Here is a 25089-nt window from a genome sequence, read left to right on the forward strand (position 1 = left end):
CTAATTGCAATTTACAAGTCTGTGTCCCCGTTACACTCTGAGCCCCTTGAGGACAGTGGTTTATCTTATTAATCTTTGCATGCCTGGTGCCCAGCACTGCTTTTCAATAAATGTTAGTAGAACAAATGATTCTATAAAATTAAATGCTTGCATGCAGATTTCTGAGAAATGAAAATTACATTTTCAAGGCCCAGGGGAGTCTCTAATGTTTCATTTAGTTCTTCAGGTAATGATCTGTGTTTTGATATTAGGTGAAGAGAAAGAAGGTTTTTTTGTTTTGTTTTGTTTTTGAGGAAAAAAGCAGCTTGTTCTTTAGTGCCACTTGCTGGCCAAATAGAGGAAAGCTCTTTGGTTAGACAAAAAAAAAAAAAAAGAATAATCTTCAGGACTGCTTTAAGATCTGATAGCTCTAGGGAAATAAAATACAAAATTGAACACTCTGATGGCAAGTGTAAAAACATATTTTTTGAGAGTAAGGACTGGCAGTTATAAATCTCTTCCTCTCTATACCCATGTTCTTTTAACATTGTGATAGGTAATTGTGTTAATTAATAAAATTCTAAACTGCAAGTCTGTCCAAGATATGAAAGTGGACTTAACTTCTCCAGTGACTTTTTATTTTTTTTTTATAAATAAATGTTTTTGAACCTGGGCTGTCCTGAGTCTTCTCCTTCAATCCCTGGGGTTAAGTCAAGTCTTGCCAATGTTTCTTTCAACACATCCTTCCCAACCATCCAGGGAGAGGGGCCGGATTCAGTCCGCAAATTGCTGGCCTCGGTGCTGAGCGAGTTGGATGTTCATGAATTAAGACTCACAAGCACATTTGTTTATTCAGCAAACATTTGCTCTGCACTTCCCTGTGTGTCAGGCACTGCATGGAGGCTGGCTCCCCACCAATTCCAAATACAGAAAAACCTTACTCATTTGAATAAACTGGAGGAAAACCCCACCTGACTTACTGAAAAATCCTCAACTGGTAGAATAGCAGGAGGATAGAACCCATCTATTCCTGCCAAGTAGCTCATGAGAGCCAGGCTATGGCTGAAACACAGAGGTCTTTGGAGACCTGTTTCAATGACATAAATAAGAGTGCTTGATGAATTAACACAGCCAGTATCTTTAGGTACACAAATACTCAGAATGTCTGAAAGCAATTTGCTCTTTGAAGCAGTTTGCATTAGGCCCCCTCAATCCTACTAACACAGTATTACAAATAGTTACTTATATTCTTTTTTTAATCATTCAAAACCAGTGAATTGCAGCATGCTTTCTGTGAATTTACTGCCCACTTCTGAATCAGGATGGTGCAGAGGAGAGTTTACTGCTAGCACTATCCCTCGGCCTGGAACATCATTGTTCCACCTCCAGCCACAGCTCTGCCAGGTACCAGCTGTGGCATCACACGCTGTTACGTGCCTGTTTCTTCACCTATAAAGTAGGGTTTGAAATAATGCTCGATTCTGGAATGGTGAAAGGATTACATGGGGGAATGTACATAAAATGCTAACTGTAGGGCCTGGCACATAGTAAATGTTCAATAAATCATTAGAATTACTTCATTCAAGACCTACATTCCTAACTTTGACAGCCTGTGGGCACTGCTTTTTCTTCTGAATACATTTATGATTTAATTATAATTTATTATATTTATTAACTTATTATGTTGATTGATTATACCTCAGGGGGCCCAACCCCGAATACTTTTAATCCTTGGCCCCCTTCATTCATTTGCCACTTTGCCTTCTCATTTACCAACATTTTTTTTGGGGGGGGGGGTGTTGTTGCCAAAACTACTAAGGGGACTGTATCTTATGCTCCTCTGATAATACTGAGCATAGTGCCTTATATCTAGTAAGAATTCACTAAGGGAACTGACTAAGGGATTCACTGAGCCAGCCACCAGAAGTGGCCTTTCCTGTCCTGTGCACTCTGGGGAGATGGGGAAAGGAAAGTAGTTTGAGGGGGGATACCAGGCAGAAAGGTTAACATTGGGCAACCCTGAAAACAGGATTGTAGGGGCAGGGAGAGATCTGGAGCAGTCAATGCGCAGTCAGGACTGTCCAGTGACAACCAGGTAGCCTCAGAGACCAAGGAGAGTTTGCAGGGAGCCGTGGCCTTGAAGAAGCGCTTTATCTGCAGGTAGCCTAAGGTCATCTGGTGGACTTCACCTCTGAAAGCACGTCTCTGGGGACCGAGAGGACCCATGACTGTCATTCTTGTAGAAGGCATCCTTCAACTAGCTCCTTAAATAGAGCGAGCCTCAGAGCCCAGCGTGGAGGGAGATCGGGAAGGGTGTTCAGATGCTGTATCTGAGCTGTAATGTCTGTCACATTGCTGGTCTGATGATCAACCCCACGGTATCACAGGAGGCACAAGATTTTATGCCTAGATTTTTCCAAGATTGGACTGTACCCTAAGGCAGGTAACTTCCCTTCTAGCTGCTGTTCTAATATGTCTTCTCAATTCCCATGCCGGGGCAAATTAATCGTCATCATTAACGCATATTTATAGAAGAAAAATGAACAGAATGGATTTGGTTAGAGATTTGGTCACTATGCTAAAAGAAACAAGATTTTTCCAGTTTTCCACTGAAATACCTTAATCCCAGCTGGTTGATTCAGATCAAGCCAGGCTTCTATTTGAGGAGGTGAATTTTGCTCCTTGTGAGCTTACCAACCCCAGGGGAGCAACAAGCAACAGATGTGCCTTTCCTCCTCATCATACCTCAAAGAATGAGGTAGAGATATGATGGTGATGAGAAGTTGTTCCCATCAGAACAAGTTCCCAAACCCACTGGGTGCACCAGGTACTGTGGAGATGCAGCCCTTGCCTTCAGGGAGTCTATCAGCAGTCATAAAAATACATGAGTACGATTCAGGTATCCAGCGACAGAAGAAGTGCCATAAGAGGCCTTACGTTAAATTGGGTACAGGCTCAGGGCTTATTTATAGGAGCTTAGTGCTTACTACGTACTATGGGGAAGGGGTTGGGGACAGCACTGAGACCTCTCAACTGGGATGATGGCCACATGGCAAAGTACTGAGAAAAGTAATCTGGCACAGGGCTCAGGGGTTTGGAGAGGGGGAAAAGAGGCTGGTGGCTATGCCACGAAGTGAGGGGGTATGCACGTTATCACCCAGGCAGAATTATGATTGGTATGAGGAAATAAATCCACACCTTTCAGCATTAGTCAAGTTAGGCCCTTCCTGGGCCCATCTTTCCCTGTGACAGGTGCCGCCTGAGGACCCAACCCCACCATCCCCCCACCTTTATACCCAGTGCAGCCTCAAGTCACACATCCCACCCAAGAACCAGCAAATGATGTGAGCTTTGATTCCAAATTCAAACTCACATTCTAAAGGTAAAGATGCCAACATAGGCAAAAGCTTACCAAAGGCAATAGGAATCATCACAAAATTAATTTGGAGGAGGAGGAGAAAACAGAAGAAAAATAATTTCAAGGCTGTGATTAAATTGCTACTTATCACCAAAGCTACTAGACTGATACAAATAAAACATTCTTGGATTCAAAACATAAGCCTCTTCCCGTTTCTGACATTAATACATTAAGCCACATATGTGCTGGCAACTTACTATCCAGGAAGCTCTGAAGAAATTTCCGGACTGGGACTGATTGCCGAACTCTGTAAATGTCAAACAAACAAACAAAAAATGTAGATCATTTATTTTGTGTCAGATGTTCCAAGTCAAGGGGGAAAGAGAGCAGCCCCTTTTCCTTTCCTGATGCAGCCAAGGACCTTTGGGGGATGGGGCCCTTGGCTGGAAAGGTCTTGGTGCTGGAGGATTTCTGGGCCAACGGGCACTCTCGCTCTCTGGGTGCAGTGGAAGATGGTCCCCTGGCTTCGACTTATCTTTCATATAAATATAGATCCACGAAGTGGATAGCCCACCATCTGGCCAACATGCATCAGTGACATGGACAATATCATCTTCATCAGCTTAACCCCAATCCTCCGAGCCCCTGGCCAAGCCCACCAGAGACTCCTTCATGCACCCCAGATGCCATATCCAGAGAGAGGGTCACCCAACACCTTAGGTACAGAAAATACAAAAATGCATCTGAAAAGACCACACTGCATTTAGATCATTTGTTCATTCCTGTAGATTTAGAATGTGGAAATGAGGAGAAATGCAGTTGCACAAAACCTATGAGTAGGGGAGCATTTTATAAAATTACAGGCTACTATGCAAAAGAAAGAAACCAACCAAGAGTTACATGCAGAGAAAAGGCAACATAATCAAGTAGGTTAAGGTTTCTGTCTTGGAGAAAAAAAAAAAAAAAAAAAAAAAAAAAAAGAGCAAAGGGCTCAATATATTTCTTAAAAAATAATGTGGTAGTTGCATAAATCATGAAAAGGTTAACTTTTAAAGACACTCCTATCTCTAATACTGAACACGTCAAGGAAAAGATGCTATCTGGAGGAGACGAGATATTGGGGGAAAGGAGAGAAACAGCAGAAGGAAAAGGTAGATTGTCCAAGAGGGAAGAGAGGAATGGGAGGGTAAGCCATCTTCACCAGGAGCTCCCCCACTCGGTGCCTGCTGAACACCCACCCTCAACCTGTGGGGTCCTCTCACTTTGGAGGGCACCTCTGCCCTAGGATGAGGACTCTGCCCTCCAGCAGCCCCAGTCGCCTGCCACTATTCTTCAGAGAAGGTACATCCATATCTATATCCATCCTTCCAGCCCTCTTGCCCACACTGGTGTCTTCTGCTCATCTCCCACACCTTGGCACCCTTCCCCTTCTGGGTCTTCATCCACTTTGAGGATGATGCCTTGGTCTCCATCTGAGAAAAACTTCTGTGTGACCCTGCAGAGTCCTCTGGGAAGTCCCTCCTTCCCTCCTTCCACAATCACATGTTTTCAATCAGTGCTGTACCCCTGGGGGATCCCCAGGGTTCTTCCCCACTCTAGCTCCTGGCAACTACTTACCCAGGAGCCTCCAAGGTTTTTAGAAACCTCCTGGTTATCAAATCCACTAACCTTTCCTCAGAGTCTACTTTCAAGGGACCTCTCTGGAGCACCAGGTAGTTGTCTTACTTTCTTGTTTCACCACTCAACTTTTCTTCCTACTTCTCTGAGATGCTCACCCTCCTATCCTCCCCTTCTGTTCCATGTCAGGGGGTAGGTGTTGCTCTCGTCCTTCCTGTCCTTCAATCTTTCATCTGCTCCTGGGGCTTCAGCCATCACTTCTCTTCAAGTGACTCCAATGGACTTTGTAGGCCCCATTCTCTCAGGAGACCTAATCTTCTATTTCCAGCTGTCTACTGGATATCCCCTAGGTGACACCCAATCAACACTTCAAAAACAAATCACCTAAAAATAACTCCATCTTACCTCTGCACTGATTCTTCTCCTCATCTTTCTTTTGTGACATACTGATGTCTTCATCCTTCCAGCTTCCTGGCCAAAACCTTAGCATTGTCTCTATCCCCATTCCATCCCCGGATTCTTTGTTCTTCATGCCAATTAAAATGTCCCACTGCAATGTCCTCTGTGAGCACTCTCACACCTACCCCTTCCCTCCCTTCATGCTGGTGCCACTGGAGTATGTGCTCATATCACTCCATGGCCTGACTAGCACAGTGGCCCCCTTGCTCTCTGCACCTCCAACTGGAGGTTCTCCCTTTAACTTGGCCTCTCTAGAGTAAGGACACTGACCTTTCTAAAACAATTCCTGAACTACATCACTGGTCTGTGGACAAAATCATTTCCTGAACTGTATTTTCTGATGCTGTGAACAATCCAGGGTCAACCCTCTTGCCACACCTATCACTACTACCACCCCAAATTTTCTATTACAGCTGAATCTTTTACTTTATTCCATTTCCCCCTCAAAGATTTTATTTGAGAGGCAGAGCATGAGAGCGGGGGGACAGAGGGAGAAGCAAACTGCCTGCTGAGCAAAGAGCACGATGTGGGGCTCTATCCCAGGATCCTGAGATCACTACCTGAGATGAAGGCAGACACTTAACCAACTGAGCCACCTAGGCACCCCTACTTTATTCCTTGAATACATGCTAAACACGTTCACTTCTGTGCTCTTTTTGTGCCTCACATGGATGTTCCCCATTTCTAACCATGTACCTACTTACACTGTATGGATCCTGTCCTGGCTTTTTTGAGAAGTCTGCCTTACTTTTCTACAAGATCACTGTTCCTCCTGACACTTAGAGCCCATGCCATTCTTTCAGCTCTTCACAGACACTGCTGTGTACTCGGGGAATTTTTAATTTGCGTGTGCCTACATTGTCATGTTCCTGAAGGCAGAGTTGTTTCCATGCTGATTCAGAGCCTCTCTCAGCACGTCCTATACATATGAGGGACTGCTGGGGAACATGTAACTGAACCAATGTGAAGAGGACCCTTCCCTGTGCTCACCTTGCCCCGGGTAGGAGTCCAGGCACTAGAAGCTGTCTCTAACCTCACAGAGGCCTCAACATGCTCAGTTATTCTCCAGCTGCCCTCCATCCTTGCATGTGTGACAGAGCTGCTCTTCTTAGACTACTCTGAAGAGTGACCCTTGATTCCTTTTATGACCTGTAATCTTAGCACTCCCCTCCCATCCCGCAGCACTTTAGGACTTACCTGCCTAGTTCTCACTCTTGAACTAGCTCAGACCTTCCATCCCACAGTGGCTACAGTTGGTTCCATTCTCCACCCTGGCTGAAACTGAGCACCCTATCTTCCCTGCTCCACAATCTATCTGCCTTGACTGTGCACACACTGTGGCTCACCTTTGTGCCTCCCTCAAGTTCTGAAGAGGGACCTGGGTGCTCTCATTCTTCCGTGACTTTGGATTTCCGAACCCCAACTTCCCTGATCTGCTTGCAGTTCCTCAGCGTCTGACCTTATCTCAGCCCACTTTAGCTGCTGGCATAACCCCGTGGGTTCTTCTCTCCTTCCCTGGCTTGAGGGTCTGGCATTCAAGACTTTTCATAACCCGAGTCATTCAGGCTTGGTGATCTGACCCTCTTTGTTTCAGTTCTGCTTAAATATAACACAACCCATAGCATTTTCCACTTTTCCTGCTGGTCTGTGGACCTTCCTAGCCTCTTTAGCAGTGTCTGCCTTCCTTTTTTATTTTCTGTAAAGATATTCTTTCCTTGTAAAAATCTTTTTTTGTTTTGTCAGGGAGCCCTGGTGGTGGTTCTCCAAATACTTGGTATTTTTCTTCCCCTTGGAAACCTGTTTACCTTGGACTGAGTCTCTGACACATCCTTTAATAAATCACATTTTGACATAGCCCCCTTTAAAAATGTCAATACAGGTTGAGTTTCAAATGCTTGTTTGTGGTCAGGCTGTCTGGTCTCTGGAGTGCATCTTTTCACTGAGAACTTTCTGACCTTTCAAATGACAAATACAACTACTCTGCCAGTACCATGCATGTAAGAGGCACTCAAATCACTGCCACCATGTTTTTGAAAATGATCTCTGAGGTTGGTATCTCCCAGGGCTGCAAACAAAGACAAGGAAATTGCCCCCAAAAATGGCTCCCTGAAAATTTGGAGAAAGAATATGGAGGCAAAGGAAGGGAAGTTAAAAGGGTCACCTCCTGAGAGCAGAGAAACAGAATGATAAGGGGGTGGGATCGTTTAAGTCACCAGCCACCCTGCATATATTTGAAAAACTCCCTTTAAGGAAGATCCCAAGCTCAAAAGAAATCCAAGCAAAAATTAGGTTAGGGGGAAAGGAATCGAAAAACAGGAGTCAGAAAGCCATGCAGCTTATAAAGAACCAGCATAACCATTCATTGCCTCGACTATATTGAAACCAGAGAGCAGAGAAGAAAACAAAACCGAGCTGGAAGAGGAATGGACAGTGTGAGAAAAACTAGGAAATACCTGGGACAGGTTTGCACTGGGTGCTTTATTAAGTGTCTCCGTGTTTTCTAAATGTGCCTCTAACTCTGCTGGGCAGAGGTCGAGATCTTTTTTTAGATTAGTCTGGTTCAAGAAAGAAAAGATGGGAAAGAACGTTTTAGAGAACAGGCAGAAAGAATGGCAGGTTAAATGTGAAAAATGAATTTGTTTAGTGCTATGTTTTAATAAGGCAAAGATGGCATGACTGAACACAAGAGCTCACTAGAAATCAGGTAAAGACGTGAAAACAGAGAATGCAACATTAGGCAGAGAAAATATAAATCCCGAAGTTATCAGAGCTTCAAAAGTCTATTCTACTTGCTAGAGAGAACTACAAATACCACGAAAACCTACCTTTTGCAGAAGACCTATTTTTTTTTTTCTCTTTTCAGAGTATAGTGACTGTGACAAATAGGATAGGTCAGGAGAGTAAGGCATTGCTTTAAAAACCTCTCAACATTAGTAGAAGTCGTAGAGACTTTGTTAAATAGTTTATCACCAAGCCAAAAAAAAAAAAAAAAAGTTATCAAGTTAAAAAAAAAAGTGATTTAAGAAAAGAAAAAAACAAACCCCACAACACACTCACACTAACCAGGCTAGAGAACACACACACAGCCCACGGAGGAGGCACAGCAGAATTACCTTTCTATCCTCTCTAGGAAGGATAGAGCAGTCTCCAGGAGTATAATCCCATATCTTTTTGGGAGGCTGACGGGAAGCAGAGGAGGAAATGAAGAAATGAGCATAAAGACATAAAGACAAACATGGAGACTGGCTCAAACAAAGAGGGGCACGCTAGAACTGTATCAACACAGAAAAGTGAACTCAAAAGCACAGGGAGTGGGCACTCTGCCTCCTGAGGAGGCTGCCCAGGGAGGGATTCTGTAGAACTTAGGAGCTGGAAACATTAACTGGGAAGTTTCTAGGTCTACATCTCAAGAGTAAGTCATTATTGGATTCTAAACATTGAAAACTTAAAAAAAAATAAAATAAAAAACAGATAAAGAAAATAGAAAAAAAAAAAAAAAGAAAGCATTACCACCAATTTGAACAAAAACCAAAACTTTAAAATTCCTTATTTTTCTTTTTTTACATTGAAGTACAGTTGACACACATCCTCACTTTGTTTTCAAACTGAGATTGACACTGAGAGCCTATGTTTATGAAGCAGTCTTCTCCATGGCAAAATTCATTATGTTTAATAAATGTGTGACTTTGGAGATTTGGCCAGGGGAGGATAAATTGAGACAAATGTGCTTTCTGTGGTTTGTGGCAATAAAACCCATGTACATAATAGGTGTTCAATAATGTGCTGTGTAGCTAGACAATTCTGCTAGACAACACTTACAGTCTCCTTTTACAGCTTAACCAGACTTTGATAACATGGCTGGTGGTATAGCTATGGCTTCCATTTACCTCAGAGAACAATTTATAATTTGAATTTGAACAGCAGACTATAGGGTTATGTTCATTTTCTCCTTTAACTCTGTAAGTTAAAATTAGAGCTGCATTCCTAAAACAAAACTCTGCCAGGAGAACTGTGAGCTTAAGAAGGGAAGGGTTCAGAGGGTAGGACATCTGGAAATTACAAGTCACTTGTAATTCTGGAACCTCTCCCCCACCGTCTAGACCTTCTTGTTCTATTTAGACCTGATACATCTTATATAATGATCCCTGAAAAAATGAGATTAGTAGCTCCTGGCATTTTGTGCAAATATCATTTTAACTCTATGCAAGCATTTACACTGGTTCACATTGTGACATTTTGCCTTAAGCTTACTTCTGGAAATCACATGGATTTCTGCAGAAATTAAAGGAGGGAAAAAAAAAAAAAACCTAACATTCAGACTCTTAGTAATGAATCTGCAAATGAAAAGTAATCTGAATCCAAGAGACTTTCATCACTGACAGTGACGGGTCAGTAATGCTATCTCTGCAGATGTATACTTTGTAAAGTGCGTGCTATGAACAATTACCATTCATCTTTAAGCACTTAGTACACTTGGACTGTTCACCTGGAGAAGCAGACTGTTTACTGATGATACCTACTCCTTTCTTTTACTACCAAAATAAATAAATAAATAAATAAATAAATAAATAAATAAATAAATAAATAAATAAGGCAGTGCTTACAAATCTAATTGGTTTTAAATTCTTACAAAAATGGTCCTCAGAGTCTTGAATTATTTGATATTCTATAGCAACATATCAGAGCTAAAAGGGACTATAGCCAGGATCTTGCTAAAATTTCAGCTCATTCTGGGTGGTGGGCTTTAAGTGCAAGAGTTGAGGAAGAAAGGAGTTCAGGGTAAATGTTTAGTGTCTAAGTTCTGGCAGGCTTCACTTGGGGGAAGTGGGTCCTGAGTTGGTATGAAATAAAAAATAAGTAGAAATGATGATCCACGTGATTCGGTAGGAGTTTTAATTTCATTCTGCTTCTAAACGACTGAAAAAAGCCTTCCAAAACAACTCCTATGGTTTACACCACTTTGTCTCTCTTACTTTTATTACAGCCTAGAGTGATGAAGGTAGGACAGAAGTAAAGAAAAAATCTCTCCCTACCACACCTTCTTCCTCAACTCTGGGAGTAAGAGCCAGGCATTAAGTCGTTTCAACTGGATGATAAGCCCACCCTTTGATGCTTCAGACCACAAGGAACTGTTCATCTCAGCACTGTTCTTCAGGATATGGGCTCTGATTGAGTTATTTTGGCAAGTCTTCAACAATATTATCCTTTATTACTTTAAAAGACCCTCTCAAAAAGTCCCATTTAAGAAGGACTCTAAAGTCTCTGCAAGGAACATCATAGCTTCAGAAGAAATGGCATTTTAGAAAAGCATCATTTAAATAATTAAGAGGCAGCTAGAACAGAGTAGAGCTACAAATTCTAGGAAGGTCTCACTACACAAATGGACTATGTTCTCAATATTTGTTTAGATGGGCTGTGTGTGCTCAGACCACGGTTTCGGGCAGAAACAGTGTTAATCTACCAGGCTATTTATAGAGTTGATTTAATGTATGCCGGGACTCAGAGACTGCCCTTTGCTAACAAAAATGGAATCATTTGCAATGACAGATTAGGTAAAACAAACTAATCACATTATAAGGATTGTTTCATACCTTTCCTTAAAAGTTAATATTTCATATAAAACTAAGTTATTCAGCAAATGAGAAATGGCTAGAAATGTGTAGATTCTGAGGGGGCTTTCCAAAATCAATGTCACAGACTCTTTATTATACATAATTTAAAGCTAATAGTTTTTGCTTTCCCTGATGAAAGGATAGCATTATTATTACATATTCTGGCCATGGTCTTTGTTTGGCAGAGAGGGGAAGGGACAACACAATTCAAAAATAGCTTTCTGTGTGAGATAATTGAGCAAGTTTTAAGAAAAAGACAAGGGGTAAGATACTGTTCAATATTTGAGTGTGGAGGTGGTTGCCCGAGGTAGACTTCTTTGATGTCTGAATGGTGAATAGGAAAAAGGGAGAGAAAGGAGAAATGAGCTATGCACCAGAGCTTTGGGGAGAGAATGGTGCAGACTCCAGGTTAGACACTTCCCTCTGCACTGGTCACTAGGTGGTGCTGTTTGATCAGGACAGCTTCGCAGCCACTAGGAGCCAGCGTCCAGCAGAGCACAAGGCAGGAGGAAAGCTCCTTCCTGCAGCGAGGGGGTGGGGTGGGGTGGGGTGGGGGCCGGACACCAAGGACGCTAGCAGGATGCTTGCAAGTCAGCCGCTCCTAACTCAGAAGCTGCCTCAACTTTCTAACAAAGCTCAGCACTGCTGAATCAAACTAGCAATTCCACAGCACCCACTTCATTTGTCTTTGTCTTCATCTTAACGAAAAATTTACACCGTCGAATTTAACATTCTGTTGAACTATAAACTCCTGTCTGCAAATAAAACTATCATTTCAAACTGCAGTGATTCCAATGGTTAAAGTTTTATGCAAACATCTAACAAAGTATCCTATTTTTTACATTTACTTCCTCCACCTGTAAATTCTTTTTGCAGCTGTAGTAAGATGTTAAAGTCACTGGAGGTTTAGAGTCAGTTTCTAGTTCTCTCCAGTGGAAAAATGAACTCTCCCTTCTGTTTGATAACAACGTCTGGTGCAGGGTGAAGAAAATCCTCCTTAAGTGCCAAAGGCCAGCTCTGCAATACCACAGGGAAACTGCAGAACAGGAATTCTAGCAAATACAGCATTCAGCCTAAGTCCCATTTCAAGTTTTAGAAAATGTTACCCTAACTCCTAGAAATCATTCCCTATAATGGGTAGGCATTCCTGGATCATATCTACACACAGTGGTTCTTTTGGGCACTTCCTTTGCAATGTACTTAAATCTTTGTAAAGCAGTAACAATGTTGCTCCTCTTAGTATGTAATGCATTTTCCAGCTTGTCTTCAGCTTGCCATGAAGACTTAGGGTAAGTAATTGAACCAATGGCCCAAATAATGCAAATAATGCCATCTACGAGGTGTGTGAAATGTGTTGCTAGTGATGGGAGGTCCTAAGACAAGCAATGATTTAGTCATGTTCCTCATGATTTTCTGACAAGAAATAATCCCAGAGCTCACTTTCATTTCTTGGTGAAACAAAGTGAGGGAAAAGCTTACAGGTTGTAGTGAGAAGAGACAATCCCACTATTGCCCACTGAAATGGCTGCTCCCCACTTCCTGCATTCCTTACAAATAGATCTGATTCTTTAGCAGCAGCAATGCATCAACAGCATTATTTAAAAAGGTGTCTATAACCACTGAAGCTATTAAACTTACCGGTTTCCCAAACTCCAATTCCGAAAAGAATTTATACCAAGGTTCATTCTTTAAATCTATCTCTTCTGGGCTTATATCCCGACTCTATAGGGGTTGGTGATAGGGAAATGGAAGAGAGAGAAGGATAACATTATGCAGAGATTACATAGGAACAGGCCAGTAGAGATGCAGTGGTTTCCAGGGATATACAGCAACTGTATCCAATCGCAGCAATCATCCATTTTACGGACATCAGCAAAAACAAGGAGCTACAACAGGTGGGAGAGGATGAGTTTATAAAAACAGAAAAATGGAGGCAGGGAGCAGTGAGTGAATCACTCTCAGCCCTAAGGCAGAAGGCTAATGGGCCACACAAGAAGAATTCTGCACCGCACTGCTGCCCTCCAGGACAGAGCAGAACATGGGCATATTCCTCAGTAACTGCATCTGGAGAAAAGAAAGCCCTCTTTTTCCTCTTTACGAAGAACTGTTAGTTAGGAGCAAATAACCTGGTGAGCACACCAAACATTTAGCCATCTATGCCAGATGAGTAGAGCAAATAATTTTTATTGGCTAGTATAGTTTTAGTACTTAACTTACAAAGCTGCCTTAAGGCTTTCAAAATAAATGCAAATACCGACACTTTATCAAAGCCAATTTGTTAATACTGCATCTTTAATGGCACATGAGTAGGTGAGAAATCATGTCCCATACACAATAAAGTGGAAGATGGTGTAAGTCAAAACAGAGGACACAAGTGCAAACACATTTTAAACGAGCATCCGTAGGGGAGGAATATAGACAGAATATACTCCGTGTTTTCACAAATAGATGTGAAAGAACTGGGAAAAATAAAGTGAAGGAAAAGCTGAACAAGACAGACAGCAGAACGGGGGGGCGGAAAAAACTTCTGGGTTATGTTACAAAAATAAGTCAGATATCTCAACTTCATAGAACTCGAGGAGGCAGTTCACACAGGCTGAAAATTTGATTCCATGGGGTTTCATACTGAGTCAGATATTTATAGTCTTAATACCTTGCTCTGTGGAATAACATGTGTTTCTGGAAATAATTAGTTGGAAATGAATGCCTGGAAAGCAAATCAGGTTTCCCTTTCATAAACTGGAGATGCAAGTTCACATCAGACAAAAAGCGTTAGAGGCTCATGGCGTCACGAAATTCATATATGCATATCCACTTCAAAATACCTGGGCAGTCACTAAAGGACAGAGACATGGTGAATTTCTGGCAACCATATGAAATACAGAATGTACACTTTGCACCTAGATTGGAAACAATGCATAAGAAACTTCACTCCCCCAGGGCAACAACACGTGGAGGAAATTGCAAGTCCCCTGGCCACACTTGGCCACACTTTCAACGCCACTGCTTCACAGAGCAGCTCCTCAGGGACATGTTTCTCTCAACGTTCTGTTAACAGGCCTTTTGCAGTTTGTAGAAAAGGCTGTAAGCTTTCTTTGTGACCTTCACCAATCCCTTCTTCTAAAATCCTTAGAAGGGTCTTTACCATTAATTCTACTTTTGTTTTAAAAGGACAAAGATATGACAGAGAACTTTCTTTAACTGAAATTCACTGAACATAAGTTAGTTGGAAATCAGAGGGAAATGTCTACTGCAACAGAGTCTGTCCTCTTGCATCCAGATTCAAACCTCCTCTAACTATCTTTAGGGACCTAGGGGCTTAAATCTCGAAGAAGGTGTGCTCCTTTTCACTGGGTTCTGAAATGGTGTGAAATAGTGTGGAATAGTGTGAAACATTGGATTCCAAATGGATTCTTTATTTATTCAGTGAAATGAGGTACAATATCTATAAGGACACAGCTCTTCAGGAGGCACAGTTCAGACACTGGGACATCCTAGATCCTTATAGGATGGAACTTCATGAAACCTACCTCATGTTTATTATTTTTAAACACGCTTTATAAACTGCTCCCTGTGAATAGGTTAGGTTTTTGTTGTTTTAGATAAAATGTACCAACCCTTTCAGGAAATGGCCTGAGTGTCCTGAAAGAATTAGCCCATTTTACTGCCGAAGGGTGCTTGCGGATTGTTTTCCCTGTGGAGGTTAAACACTGTGCTGAGAACTGAATCAAGAGGTATGTCAACTGCTCGGGCCCAGAGCAGCTGTCTGGGGAGAAAGTGAAAGAGGTAATACCACACAGCACTAACATCTGCATTTGATTTTGTCATTTATAACTCAGCTGTAGATCCAATTACAGAACAGACAAATAGGAAACGTTCCTTCTACATGCAGAGCAGGATCTCTGTACTGTCAAGCAGAGCAGATTCCGCAATGCCAGGCTAAGTTATCTGCTACCGTGGGCTGTCTGCCCCAGCTTGGCAAAATCCTTGGAAAGGGCAGATGTCCTGCCAGAAAAATGCCTGATTCTCCTCAAGGACGGTTTTTGTTTTTTTTTTTTTCTTGGATGGGAGCCAGAGGCTAGCTTCAATTTTTAATTAAACAATCTGAGTGTGGTATGTTCCTTTGCACAGCCCATTATAATGTTCACAGCTTTTATACATTTTACCACACCTTAGTCCTCTCATTCGATACTTCAATGAGTATGCAATCCTGCTCAATACTCAGTAGCAGTGGCAGACTAAGTAATACTTCTTTTTTACAGATGAAAACCCTGAGACTGTGAAAAGTTAAAGGACTTGCCCCAAGACAGCTGAAGGCAGAATTTGAACTCAGATTTTCCAATTCCTAGCTCACTGCTCTTTATGGTATATAACATCCCCTTCTCAACATCCTGAGAAGGAGGTAGACCCTCTGCGTTTGCAGAGGATGCCAAGCTAAAACAGGGGTAAGCGACAAACTTGAAAAGCCAGGAAGGAACGCCAAGTGACCATGTACTGGGGAAAAACCAAGTTGGGTAAATCCGCTCGTTTTATATATCTGAATCTGTATCGTGTCCATAAGTTCTATTTTAATGTCTCTCCTTCCCAGTATAACCCTGTGGGTGCAGCAGGGATCTCCAACCTCTAGCCCAGGGCTTGGCACATAAAAGTCATTCTATATATATCTGTTGAATTGAGCTGAAGTTCTAGAAGGAACTTTGGAGTGTAAAAGAGATAAAGCCCAAAGGAGGCCATTTCGGACAAAGCAGGGCCTGACCACTAGATCTCCAATCCCAAGGCCAGAGGACAAGACGATGGACTCAAATTGCGATGACAGGCAGCTCAGGAGTTATGAAGAATGTCACAGGAGTTTGCGACGTGGCTGAAGAGGTCATAAGGCTGTAAATCTACTGGGGGGGATCCTGAAGGTAGCACAATGTTTCCTCTGGCTTTGATGTCTGGGTTTGTCCCAAGGACAAGACAAGCTCTTAGGTGGCCTTTATTGTCTACCATCAACCCTGCCTGTAAACAACAGGTACATGTGCCTGTGACATCATCATTTAACTTGTAGGCTAACAGGACAGGAGTGCTTCAAATCGGAAAAACAAAACAGTTTTCCCCTCAAAAGGAGTTGTGCGTTTCTGAGAGCAAATTTAGATTCTGTATCTGTTACTAGTTAGCACACTTATCCACAGTTGACGACAAAACAAAAGTGTGTGTATGTGGTGGTTGGGGTGGGGGTGGGAGGTGTCCTCGAATTCTGGCAGACCAGATACTGGATGCAGAAAGGCAGGCCACACTGACACATTCCAACTTTCCTGTTCACGTGGCAAAAATAGCAAGGAAAAAAATAAGCGAATAAAGGACTAATTCAACTGCTGGGAACAGGAGACTATGACATGCAGAGCTGGTTGAAATTTCTCTCTAAAATGAAAGGCTTCTCTTGGGAAGAACAGCACTAAAGAGCCAACGGCATGGAATTAAGTGGCCGCCCTGGTGCCGCACCCCCCCCCCACCACCCCCCCCCCCCCCCCCCGCCAGCCCCCCATCTCGTCACTGGGCTGGCCCAGGGCTGGAACAACACAGGGGAGCTTCCTGTGTTAGAAGCACTGCATAGTGCCTTGTAGTCCCCTAGCGCGGTCGCCACAACCCTCCAGAGGCTCCCCACAGGGGCACTACTCTCACTTTCCAGGGTTTGTAACCAATGTGGTATCAACGAGAAAAACAAAACTCGTTTTTTTCTCAATGCTGAATAGTGGTCAAATTATAAGGAACCAAGATAGGAGAGGGGAACGGAGAAATTAAAGGTAGCAAGCCCTCCATTAGAGCAATGACCACCTAGGAACAATAATATCACCCAAACAAAAGCATCCAAAGGGCTCTGGAGTCTCCGACATCATTTAAGTGTGTGGCTATGTGATGGTGCACGCCTGGCTTGTTATTCAAGTGTCAGGAATGTTCCTAAAACACAGGACTATCTTTCTAGGCACACCTGTGTGTATGATCTAACAGGGAGACAACCCCTAGGGCAGGGTAGAGCCAGAGGCAAAATTCTCTGCTCCTTTCTGAACTTTTTTTTGCTTAAAATAACTGTGGTGCACAGTAAATGCTAAAGAATGACAACTCTAAAGCACTTCTGTGAACTGCTGACCTTTCTTCCTAATTAAAATTACTTATCCCTTTGTGCTTTTAAAGATGTCACATTTTTATTTTAGTAAAAGTCAAATCAATTATCACTTAAACCATGTAGAGCAGAAGAGGTGGAGGGAAAATAATTTGAACCTGCATTTCAGAGGCCTACTTAATCTGTTCTCAGTGTGGCAACCGCATTTTAATAAAAACCAATCTCCAGCATGATAATTCCATCCTGCTGGCACGGCTGGAGGGCTGCAGTATTTATAGAGCTTTGGAGAATCCCTTTAACCATGATCAGAATTCTGAGCCAGCTTTCCTAATGAAGGGTGAATAAAAGGAAGCGTGAGTGGCAGATAAGAAACTAATCAGTTTGTAAAAATTCTTTCCCATTTCACAGAAGAAGCCGTTTTTCTAGGGTGGTCTTCTATGCCCAGATAGGCCATTTGCCCCACTGCCAATTGCCTGGCAATGTGAATGTGTGTAGAGAATGAGAAACCAGACTGAATATGAAATTCATCTTCAATATTGCACTTGTCAGAAAAGGAAGACCTACAAGACATATTCTAACGGCCTAGGTCTTTTCTTCCCAAGTCACAACATCATATTCATTATTTAGCTTTTAATGATGTGCTCGTAACTTCTACAAAATTTATGCACGTTCAAATAAGAGTCACACACAAAAAAACCCCTCACTTTAGCCCAGTTAGTAATAAGCCTGATAAATTAATGGTTAGATGTTTTTAAAAAGACAGCAGCAAAATCAATCCTTCCATTAGTAGAACATTTTAAATTAGTTCAAATCATGCACACACAAAAAAACAACAAAGCACAATATGGCTTCTTTCAAAGCAGACTCTCAGGACTTATTTTATAGACACCTGCAGAAATGAAAAGGGTAAAAATACTTCATTTTTTCATTGTCTTCTAAACATAGCAAGTCTATCTCAGGGGAGAAAAATGTCATCCAAGTGCACAATGCATCTGGATTAGAGAACACGGCAGGGGAGACAAAGAACTTGAATATACACATTACCATCTTTTCGTTGGTCAGAACAGAAGACTTGCCCGGCTGATAGTCGTAAATGCTTTTGGGTTCTGCACGGTATTTTCTCGTATCCACTTTCTTATCTGGGGGCTCCCAGTCGTTTCTGTAGAAGGAAAATCCTATTAGAGCTATTTTCATGAAAATTGGCATCCGACATGGTCTGACTTTGGCTGACTGCAGTCTAATCAAGGAGTTTTTATATCCAAAGCATAAAATCAGGCTCTGTGCGAAGCATTTAGTTGTGCTGGTTTCTTTCTCAAAATAACCACTTACATCTCTGTGTTCGTTCACAAAGGGCTGGAGGTGTCCCGTGCTCAAAACCGGGCACCAGACACACAGACAAGAGAACACAAGGAGGAGGGTGGGAAGCGGTGGCAGCAAAGCTGGCCCTCCTCTCAGGAGCTTATTGATCCCCAAACATGCCTGAACCTCCTACTCCTGCTAGTGCAGTCTGAGAGAATGGAGGTCCTGAAGCCAGTTTGCTGTGGTTCCAGTCTCCAGTCTCTGCTACACCACTTGCTAGCCTGGTGATCTGAGCCACATACCTTGCCCATGGCTACTTTAGTCTCCTCATCTGAAAAATGGAGCTATTGTAGGGATTAAATGAGACAGTACACGTAAATCACTTAGCAGAGCACCAGACCCATGGTGTAAGCACTGAATAAATGGGATTTGCTATTAATAACCATGTTCTTCCCTATTCCACACCCTGGCCCAGCAGTCACCCAAATCATAGCCTTGGGTGCAGGTACTTAACCTGAGCCAGCAGTGGGTTCCAGAGCATACATGAACCTTTGGAAGCTGTTTACTAATTTTTAATGCACATACATTATTGCATTTGGCACTGTGAGTATAGTTACTTTCCCCCTGCAAAGCTATAAACATCTTGAAGGCAGAGTCAGTGATTTATATATACTTATATTCCCCCACAGCTTCTGGTTCAATCTGCATACAGAATGTACCTAGAAGATGCCTGATGCATGCACTTATGTGTGTATCCACAAGAACCTAAGGGTATACCCAGCCTTCCTTTCAAATTGACTATCAAAACCTTTAGGCAGATGCCATTTGCATATATGAAATTCCTATCATTTGTCTATCAAGATGGAAAAGATATGGAGATGTGAAGTTGAGTGTGTATTTAGAAAAAAAAAAAATTAGTTTGGTCAGAGCCTTGTTGGGAAGTGGTGAGGAGGGAGCCAGAACATGCATGGATATCAGTCCAGATGGCATAAAAAGGTGCCACAAAAGAACTCAATAAAGAAAAATGGGTCATTCAGCACAGCTATTAGGAGATGACAAACACTATCATTAGAACCACTCCAAGCCTTATGTTTCAATGACTCTTGTTGCATAATTAATAATAAGCATGGCTTTGGGGTGCCTGGGTAGCTCAGTCAGTTAAGCAACCGACTCTTGATTTCAGCTCAGGTCATGATGTCAAGATCGCTTTTGAGCTCAAGCATCAGGCTCTGTGCTCAGCATAGAGTCTGCTTGAGATTCTCTCTCCCTCTCCCTCTGGTCCTTCCTCTGCTCACTTGTGCACACACACACACTCTCTTTAACATAAATAAATAAAATCTTTAAAAAAAGTAAGCATGGCTTCATTTTAAAATTATATTCTCTGGTATGAGCCCTGTCAGTATGCACAGAGTATAAAAACACATGATACATTTTATAGCTAAGATTTCTCTGGTGAGAAGGGTAAAAAGTCATGATGATCGTAGCCAACGTTAATTAAGCCCATACTGTGAGCCGGGCACTACTAGGAACATTTTAGGCATTTTATCCTTGCCATATACCATATACATCCCCATTTAACAGATGAGGATACTGAGACTCAGAATAAGTCACAGGGATTCAAAATCAGATCTGTGTGACTCTTGCCTCTAAGGCTGCCTGACCCAGGAGAGAGAGGGTACTTCACTGGTAGCTTGATTATGATGGGGTGGCAAAGCTGATTGTGGGTGAAGGAGCACTTACCTTTCTGGGCTTGATTTTAGTGAGGAAGAGCGGGCTGGGAGGGGAAGGGTGGCCGATCTCTTAACCACCTTTTCACTGTCGATGTAGCTCATCTCACTTTTTGAGCGAGGCACAGAAAGGGGAGATTTTGCTGGAGAAGAAAAGTGGATACAAAAGACTTTCAACAGTGAAGAAAAGCAAAAATGGGAAGATGTCTTCCCTCACCTGCCACCCCCTCTTTCTCCCCCACAAGCAGAAAATTCTCCATCACTTACTGTCTTCAGAAAAGGAGTACCGAGGTGAGTACAGATCTGAATCATCATCTAGTGAACAGAACAAAACATAATCAGGAGGAATCCGGCTGAGGGAAGGGAACCAAGTGGCATGTCCCCCGCTTGCACCATCCTGCACCGGCACGCAGCCACACCGGGAACCCGAAAGACCGAGGGGGAGCCCAGGGCCAGAAGCTACACCACCGTTAGCCCCCCGAGAGCCCACCCACCCAAACAGGGCCTGCCGACCCGCACTCTGGGAGGTCCGTTCATGACACGGGGCTGACTGCCACCTGACACCAAGGAAGCATAGGGACAAAGAGGCAGGGTCGGAAACAGGAGCAGGGACAGGCCCCCAAAAGCTCATGCTGAGTCTCTGGTCCAGTCTGCTGAGTTCCAGAGCCGGCCAGGCCCACTACTGGATAGGCCTGGGAGGCCCAGGGATGCGGTTTCAGCTGCCCACATTGGCTGTGACCTGTCTTATGTGCTGCAGTCCCATACACAACACCATTTACCAAAGAGGGGCTGCGGCTATGAAAACGGGCTGAGAAGACCCTCCTGATCACTTGTGTTGATTCCACCTCAACCCAGTTCCTGGAGTAGCTTGCTTTCTTCGCAACACAGCACACCCTGGCAGGTCTGCTCTGCAAAGGTACTGCTCAGGCTAAGTGTCTGCACTGGGACTCTGCAACAAATCAAACTCACACGGTTTTGGGGACTGCTTGCAAGGGTGAGACAAGCATCCCTTGATACAGAGAACTCTGGGACATGGACACTTACAGAATTGAGACGGGAGCGGAGCCCCTCAGGGAAGTGGCAGCCTTGAACTCAAAGTGAGAGTGCATGTACGTTTACGGAAATGGATTTTTAAATTGGAACTGTCCTGAGGATGTAGGATATTGAGTCACTACAGCCCCTGATAATCACCCCCTCTCCCCAAGCGCTTTTCAAACAAGAGTGAGGCTGCATCCATCAGCCTATTCCATTTTCTTTTTTTTTTTAATTTCTTATTATTTTTTCCTATCCTGTTTTCTAGTATCTTGTCAACCCGAATTCAGAATCCTTAAGTAGGAAATGAAGACCCAAACTCCCTCCCTTAAAGCTTTAATGAAGAACATGAAGTCACCTGCAAACATAAGCCAAAGAATCCAAAGTCACATGCTGACCAAGTCTTAAGTCCTATCTCTCTGCAAATCATTCTAAGTTTCAGAGCAGGAAAGGCTGGGATGTTTTGTGAAGTATAAATTAACACTGCTATTATTCTGAGTATTATTCAAAGATGGCTTCTCTGGCAGTCCTTCTTCCCCCCTCCTCTCCTCTCCTTATTTTTATCTGCCCCAGGTCTTCCCCAGCCCAATTAAAGGAAAGGTATATAGTACCAAGTTATCTTTCCCTCCCTCTGTCCATCCTTCTGCTTCAAGGATAAGAACTTGATACCAAAGTTGGATAAGACTTACCCTGCTATAAATGCAGGGTGCAAGCTGATTTACATTAACTATTGAGAATAGGGCAGAAGTAAAATGAGATCCAGGAATGTATTTCTGGAGTACTGTTCTGAAGAATTTTGTCTTGCTTGTTTTTGTTTTTTATTTTTAAAAAAGTTTTTGTTGATTTATTCATGAGACAGAGAGAGAGAGTGAGAGAGTGAGAGAGAGAGAGAGAGAGAGAGAGAGAGAGAGGCAGAGACGTAGGCAGAGGGAGAAGCAGCCTCTCATGGGGAGCTTGATATGGGACTCGATCCCAGGACCCCAGGATCACGATCTGAGCTGAAGGTAGATGCTCAACCACTGAGCCAAACAGGTGCCCTCTATTTTTTAATAGAACTTCTGATTATCCTACTGAAAACGCCATGATGTCAAAGAAAACAAAAAATCAGCTCTGCCTACAGAGATCTGACTGGAAAAACGGTGGCTGCCAAATGAGAAATTAGCTTACTTACGAACCAATGGGTGTACGTACTGCTTAAAATCCAGCCTAGCATTTTAGCTCAAAACCCTGTATCTCTCTGAATCACAGAATGACAGCCTATCCATAGATGGTAGTAAGGTCAGGGTTAATTTAAAATTATTACCTGGTTCTTGGAGGTAAGAAGCAAAGTTTTCATGGGGTACACATGGCATTTAGATTTAAAAAAAGTTTAAGCTCTTTATAAGTTTTTCTCCCTAGAGCTTCCTTATGTAGAATTCTATAAGATTTGTTGGAAGGAAGTAAATACTTCTTACAAGATGGAAAAAAAAATAGCACAGCTTGGGGAGTAAATTAAACAGGAGTGAAGGCAAAGAGAATTCGAATGACTGAACACTCTTAATACTACTACTTATTTGGTGGGGGGTGGAAAAAAAATGCCACCCAGCTAAGGCCAACACAGGGCAGGAGCACTTCTGAGTGAGCAAGCTCTTCATTTCTGTGTCCATGGGATCCGAGTCTGACATCTGGATTTCAGTTTGACTTTTAAGATGGCAAACAGAAGTTCACGGATACAAAAGAACACTAGCAAAGCAATCAGGGCAACTTCCAGGGGATGTAAAATTTACTTAAATTTTACCTCTGCTTATGAATACATATAATAGCAGCTTCCATTAAGTGCTGAACAGTACCTGGTAATTTCCTAATGATCTCTCACTTAACCCTCACAAACACTCCTGGAGGTACATAAAATCTCTCACCTCACAGACAAGGAAATGAAGCACAGGGAAGTTAAGAAAATGTGCCCTTAGCCACACAGTGAGAAAAAGACAAATGGAATGAATTCAAGCTCTATCCAACTACACTTCCCTGTGCTGCCTCTAAGCCCTATGACAGGTATGTGTGCTTTGTTCTACTTCTCCCCTAGCCTCATCTACCCAATCCTGGGAAAAGCTGTGGCCCTTCCATTATAATTTTTATTGTGGAAGAGGTGGGGGGGGGGTGTTGTTTTGAAACTCAAGTCACACACTATGGTGTTGGCCAGACTGACTTCTAGCCCTTGAAGCCTTTGCTCTATTTTTCTGCATCATCCTCTCCCTGGTTATGCTTAAGCAAGTTTTCTGAGTTACCCACTTTTGGTTTTTCTGCTGGTCTCCAGGGACAATGGGCCAAACTGAGTCACTCTTGCTACCCACTTGCTGCTTCTCTTGCTACCTTCTCCTGGCAGGCTAAGTCCACACTGGGGGAGATGGATAGATAGGATGTTAAAAATACCAATGAATGGGAAAACTGGGTACAAAGATAATTTCTCCTGCATTTCTGCAGAGTTAGGCGAATGTTTTTAAGTACAGTTAAGGCATAGTAAATGAAAGGTTTTTCAAGTTGTTTGTGAACACAGACATTGTCTATGTCTGAAATCCTGCCTTTATGGTTTCTTCCAAGGGTTCTTTAAAACTGTGCCTTAGGGGGCTCAGCTGAGCTGGGATCTTGTGATTCCTGCTCGTGGTGGCACTACATGTTGACGATGCCCCTCGGATCCCCAAGCAGCAAACACTAAGCCTTGGCAGCAACAACCAGAACTTCCGGTGCCAACAACTTCCAGGAAGCTCTAATGCTCAGCGGGATTTACTCAGGGTGAACAATCCACTTCTGGAACCCAAAGGCCCCTGCTGGGCTCCAATGTTTACACACTGATGACTGCCCTCTAGGTTTTGGCAATCTATCCTTGGAGGCTCAATTTGGGGATCAGCTACTCCTAAAACTGCCAGGAAGTACATAATTGCTTTTTTAATCACAGTGACTTTAAATGAACGTTAAAAAAAAAAGACTTTTTTTCCGGATTTGGGGGGTTTCTTTTTTGAGAATTTATAACAATCTTACTTTTCTAAAGTCAGGGGCTCATTTTTGACACAATCTCTTTCTATAGCTCAAATTAATTCCATCTCCTGCTTTTACTTCATACACTTAGGAAGAGAAAGGATCAAGGGGTCAAGAGAGACACACACACTCACCCCACAAAAATATGCAAAGAAAAAGATGTATGCAGAAGTGAGGACAAAGTCTGGGTGGGATCAGAGAGGAAGAATAAGCAAAAGGAGAAATGTGGCAAGGTGGTCAGGAATAAGGAATAGTCCAGGGAGCTGGGGAAGCATTCCCAAAGCTGCCTAATGTTCTGGTTAAAGGCAAATTTTAAGGAATTAGAAAAAAAAAAAAAAAAAAAAAAGATTCTGAAGCAGAAGAGAATGATGGGAGAAGGAAAGAAGTAAAAGGAGGAAGACCTGGGGAGGACCAGAGGGCTGGAAAGAGACTCACCGTCCTCATCTCCAGTGGCATTCCTGGCCCGTGGAGGTGGAGAGGGAGTAGCTGCTACTGTCTCTCAACTATCCTGCAAGACTGGCCAGGACTCGGCACTTGCTAGGCGGAGCCCTGGTGCTCTGCTCTCCCCAGGAGAGCAAAGGTGACCACCCCGGCCCCGCCTCCCCTGGGCAGTGCTAGCTGGAGCCATGGGCAGGAGGCACAGATCCTGCCCAGGCATCTTCACAATAGAACTATTTGCTTGAACTCAAGCGAAATAAGGCTATTCTTAGAAATCCTGTAAGGCCAGTAGAGGATTACTTTCCTCAAATATAGATGTGCCTGGGAAAAATCAAATATAGACGTGCCTCCTTACTCCTTGTCCCCGTACATCCTCATCTAGGAATGAGGAGAAAGCTCCAGGAGACGGATCACCATGGCTTGATAGGTCACCACAACCTGGGGATGCCT

The 25089-nt window shown here is 43.0% G+C and overlaps 1 protein-coding gene across 50 annotated transcripts in view; it reads right to left on the reverse strand.

The window, feature by feature from the left end:
• The window catches only part of SORBS1 (sorbin and SH3 domain containing 1), a 228889-nt gene that overhangs the window by 45447 nt on the left and 158353 nt on the right, over positions 1-25089 (reverse strand). For 20 of the 50 annotated variants that reach the window (XM_035708106.2, XM_049103279.1, XM_035708102.2 and 17 more), the window contains 7 exons: positions 20422-20469; positions 20168-20297; positions 18173-18287; positions 12664-12747; positions 8527-8592; positions 7867-7968; positions 3595-3644 (listed from right to left, as the gene is read on the reverse strand). In XM_035708106.2, the coding sequence (XP_035563999.2) occupies positions 3595-3644; positions 7867-7968; positions 8527-8592; positions 12664-12747; positions 18173-18287; positions 20168-20297; positions 20422-20469 (595 nt within the window). The remainder of the gene's footprint in view (positions 1-3594; positions 3645-7866; positions 7969-8526; positions 8593-12663; positions 12748-18172; positions 18288-20167; positions 20298-20421; positions 20470-25089) is intronic. The other 30 variants (XM_035708128.2, XM_049103296.1, XM_049103284.1 and 27 more) reach the window with 3 other exon arrangements.

This window comes from Canis lupus, chromosome 28 (genome assembly GCF_003254725.2).
Source record: "Canis lupus dingo isolate Sandy chromosome 28, ASM325472v2, whole genome shotgun sequence".
Classification (NCBI taxonomy): Eukaryota; Metazoa; Chordata; class Mammalia; order Carnivora; family Canidae; genus Canis; species Canis lupus.